General features: G+C 44.2%; 1 protein-coding gene across 2 annotated transcripts in view; it reads right to left on the bottom strand.

Moving 5' to 3' along the window:
* LOC143291298 (uncharacterized) overlaps positions 1 to 5000 on the bottom strand; it is a 64677-nt gene that overhangs the window by 27956 nt on the left and 31721 nt on the right. For both annotated transcript variants that reach the window (XM_076601147.1, XM_076601146.1), the window contains 2 exons: positions 4816 to 4944; positions 3367 to 3495 (listed from right to left, as the gene is read on the bottom strand). In XM_076601147.1, coding sequence (XP_076457262.1) covers positions 3367 to 3495; positions 4816 to 4944 — 258 coding nt within the window. The remainder of the gene's footprint in view (positions 1 to 3366; positions 3496 to 4815; positions 4945 to 5000) is intronic.

Genomic DNA, 5000 nt, shown 5'->3' with positions numbered 1-5000 from the left:
CATCCCTTCAAAGTAATGTAGCAGACCAACCTTTTTCAGACTAACATTAATTCTCTCTCTCTCTCTCTCTCTCTCTCTCTCTCTCTCTCTTGGAAAAAAAAGATTCATCCCTTCAAAGTAATGTAGCAGACCAACCTTTTTCAGACTAACATTAATTCTCTCTCTCTCTCTCTCTCTCTCTCTCTCTCTCTCTCTCTCTCTTGGAAAAAAGCTTCATCCCTTCAAAGTAATGTAGCAGACCAACCATTTTCAGACTAACATTATTAATGTCTTGCAGAAATGAATCTGTCATCAAAAACTTCGCAGTTTTTCTGTATGAGTCGTTTCAGAGAAGAACCACTATGAGCTGATACCACGATATTGTTCAAAGATATATATATACAATGTTCAAGAATTACAGTACAATATTTTTTTGTGCGCATCATTTTCTATAAGGATGTTTCCTATTTATGTTGTACCCCCTTCAAATGGGGCCATGGCCTTTCTTGAATAAAACATCGTTATCGTTATCGTCCTCTCTCTCTCTCTCTCTCTCTCTCTCTCTCTCTCTCTCTCTCGCCAACAGCTGACAGTTCTTAACGACCGTAAATATATGACAGATATTGCTCGATAAATTTATCACAGTTTTTTTTTAAATTTAAATCAACCAGTTAAGTAATTTATTGTTTATTATCTGTTTATTTCCCTATATCTCCTGGGCTGGTGGCCACATAATCCAAGAAGTGTAAATGGAAAACCAGTTTGTCCATGTCCACATCCATTTTGTGAACGTCTTCAGTGTGTGCAGGTATTTGTGTATCGGAGAGTGTGGAAGAACATTTCACGTAATTATGTTTTGGTGCTTTTGATTCCCCCACCCCCACCCCCACACCCCCACACACACCCCGACCCCGCAAGGTGTTCAGCTAAGCCCTGCTCGCTCGAACGCAGCTCCCAAGTGCTAAAAACCTACCTACCTAACCTCTCCTCCTCGTAAATTCTCAACAGGTTTTAATGAACCCTCCCCAAATCCGACCAACTCGCTACAGACCACAGCCGTAGACATAAGTATAGGTATACCTACCATTCCAAACCCGCCCAAAGATCAAAGTTCTTCACAGCCCATAACCACTTCCCATACTTCCAAGTCCAGAATCAAGATAGATTTTTTTTTTTAAATCAACCAAACATATCGTAGCATTAAATCAACAGAACGACGTCAAGAGATAGCCTACCTTTACAAACACAGTCTCACAGTGGAAAGTCATTGAACAAAGGAACAGAGAGAGAGAGGGGGGGGGGCGTGGGGGGGAGGGAGGAAGGGAGGGAGGATGTGGGGTGGGAGGGGGTGGTGGTGGTGAGTTATCGCATAACACCTTCCAGTCGCTAAATTCTCACCGATAGTTGCTGTCCTGATAACTGTGATTGTTTGTATCGGTGGCGAAAGTGTCCGATGCTTGGAGAGAGAGAGAGAGAGAGAGAGAGAGAGAGAGAGAGAGAGAGAGAGATGTGTATATACATACATACATACATACATACATACATACATACACACACACACACACACACACACATATATATATATATATATATATATATATATATATATATATATATATATATTGTATTTTGTATTTGTTTTGTATTTTGTATTTCTTTTTATCACAACAGATTTCTCTGAGTGAAATTCGGGCTGCTCTCCCCGGGGAGAGCGCGTCGCTGTGCTACAGCGCCACCCATTTTTTTTTGTACTTTTTCCTGCGTGCAGTTTTATTTGTTTTTCCTATCGTGATATATCGGAGATATATATATACCTGTTGTGGTAGATCCTGTGAAAAGGGCGGGGGGAACTGGTTGAGATAGTGAAGGAATGTGGGGTGCGGTCCACTGGTATCTTATCATTCTGCACCGTATATCTTGCATGGAATGAAGGAATTACCTGCTTGCTACGTTGACCAGAAAAAAGTGTTTGGGCGCACAGCTTTGAAGATTGAAGAAAAGACTTGAAACGCTCGTTTTTAACTGATGGGTGGAAGAGAGAGAGTGAGAGGAGAGAGAAAGAGACAGAGAGGGAGAGACAGAGACAAAGAGAGACAGAAAGGACCAGAGACAGAGAGATGGTAGAGAGAGATGGAAAGAGAGAGAGACAGAGAGACAGAGTCAGAGAGAGACAGAAAGGACCAGAGAGAGAGATGGTAGAGAGAGATGGAAAGAGAGAGAGGAGGACAGAGAAAGGACCAGAGAGAGAGCTGGTAGAGAAAGATGGATAGAGAGAGAGGAGGACAGAGACAGAAAGGACAAGAAACAGAGAGATGGTAGTGAGAGATGGAGAGAGAGAGATGGAGAGAGACAGAGAGAGAAGGACAGACAGAGAGAGACAGAAAGGACAAGAAACAGAGAGATGGTAGAGAGAGATGGAAAGAGAGAGATGGTAGAGAGAGATGGAAAGAGAGAGATAGAGAGAGAGAGAGAAGGACAGACAGAGAGAGACAGAAAGGACCAGAAACAGAAAGAGACACAGAGAGAGAGAGACAGACAGAGACAGAAAGGACCAGAAACAGAGAGATGGTAGTGAGAGATGGAGAGAGAAAGAGACAGAGAGAGAGAGAGAGAGAGAGAGAGAGAGAGAGAGAGAGAGAATCTTCATTCGTTTTCCAACGACAGAGATGGAGACATTAGAACACTGGCCGACTTACATACCTGCCGTTGTTCTGAGAGATACTCAAACATAATACACATAGAAATGTTGCTATACTCAATACATGTATTCACAGAGAGAGAGTGAGAGAGAGAGACAGAGAGAAAGACAGACAGACAGACAGACAGAGACAGAGAGGGTGAGACCTAAGTTCCTTTGATGGTCCTGTCTTTTATCATTTCAGAAACGAAATGAAACTGAATCAAATCAAATCTGAATTAGATTGAACCTACACTAGATCAAATATATTATTATCCAAATTAGAGTAAATGATCAAGAATATTCTGTTCTGTTCTAGTCTGTCCACACTAGATAAGTATATCTAAATTAGATTAAATTATATCTGGATTAAACTGAATGAAATCTACATTAGATCAAATGCACTGTATACGGAGTTAAAAATCAGTATAGATTAGATTAAATTCAGATTTAGATTACATAGGGTAAGATTACATTACGGTATACTCCTACATAGGAAAAACAAATAAAACTGCACGCAGAAAAAAATACCAAAAAGAAAAGGTGTGGCGCTGTAGTATACATACACATACATACATACATACATACATACATACATACACACTACACTTGTGTACACAGACACTACACACACTATACTATGCACACAACACACACACACACACACACACACACACACACACACACACACACAACCACATACTACGCACCTGAAATAAGCAGGTTACCCAGGATGAAACAGCACTGACACACGACCTGCCGGTCATCGGAATGTCGAGACATGGCCGCCAGTACATCGCTATGACTACCGTAACCTAGCAACTCAGCTTTCACGTCCTCTGCACAGACGAAACAAGGTCGAGGTCAAATTAAGAACATGGATTTTTTTTCTCTCCATACTTAATGAAGATCAAACAGGTTTATGAGAGGCAATATTCCTTTGGTATTAGATTTAATTACATATTTAAATCGACATAACCTGCCAGAGTTTCATTTATGTCTAGAAACCACCGGTAAAAAAAAAAAAAACATATTTTTCTTCTCATTTTTTCTTTCTTTCTTTCTTTCTTTCTTTCTTTTTCTAACCCTCACCCCCCCGCCACCACCCACCCCTACCCCCTCAACCCTTCCTCCCCACCCCCCTCCCACACCCCTCCCCAAAAACCCTCCCTAAACATCCAACCTTGATTCCGACACGGATAGGGACAATAAATCACGCACCTTAAACACCTGACTTCAACACACACACACACACACACACACACACACACAGAGAGAGAGAGAGAGAGAGAGAGAGAGAGAGAGAGAGAGAGAGAGAAATGAAGAAGTGTGACAAGTTATGTCATTAAAGGGAGGAGGAGGATAAAAGCCGAGAGGACATGGCGAAAGGTTTTTGAAAGGTGATGGGTTGGTGGGAGAGGGAAGGGGTGTGTGTGTGTGTGTGTGTGTGTGTGTGTGTGTGTGTGTGTGTGTGCACAGAGAGGGAAGAGAGGGGGTGGGGGTGGTTGTGGGGTCGTGGTGTGGGGGGCGGGATGGGGGGGGTGGAGTGGAGGGGGAGGAAAAAAACAGGTGTTCGGGAAGAGAGGGGGTGGGGTGGTTGTGGGGTCGTGGTGTGGAGGGTGGGGGTCGGGATGGGGGTGGAGGGGGAGAAAAAAACCAGGTGTTCGGGTTGAGGGGAGGGGTGAGGGAGTAGGTGGAAGGGCGGGTAAGGATGGGGGAGGGTAAGGTGTGTGGGAGGGGGGGGGTGAGAGAAAGAAACAGTCATAAAGAGACAGGTAGGTGGATAGACACACACACACACACACACACACACACACACACACACGCACACAGAAAAGTACTAATAAACTCTGTGTGTGTGTGTGTGTGTGTGTGTGTGTGTGTGTGTGTGTATGTATACGGGGTAGGGAGGTGAGGGAAGGGGGCGTTAGAGAGAAACAGAGACAGTGAAAGGCACACACACACACACACACACACACACACACAGACGGACAGACAACACACACACACACACACACACACACACACTACACACACACACACACACACACACACACCCTACTCCTTCACTACACCCCCACCACAAAACACACACACACACAATGCATGCCCAACCCTACCCCCACCCTCCACCCCCACCCCGTCCCCCTTTTCCCCACCTGCAGTGGAGAGGTATCCCAGAATGCTCAGCGCCTGTCTGGTGACGTCAACGTTGTCCTCATACCGTCGCATGGTGTTTGTGATGGCCGTCACGCCGCCATTTTGACTGATGTAGGCGCAGTTGGCCTCTGCACAATAGACCGACCAGTTAGTAGTACATGTATGTATGTCTCTCTCTCTCTCT

The sequence above is a fragment of the Babylonia areolata genome, chromosome 16 (assembly GCF_041734735.1).
Source record: "Babylonia areolata isolate BAREFJ2019XMU chromosome 16, ASM4173473v1, whole genome shotgun sequence".
Classification (NCBI taxonomy): domain Eukaryota; kingdom Metazoa; phylum Mollusca; class Gastropoda; order Neogastropoda; family Buccinidae; genus Babylonia; species Babylonia areolata.
This window is presented reverse-complemented; position numbering and strand designations above follow the sequence as displayed.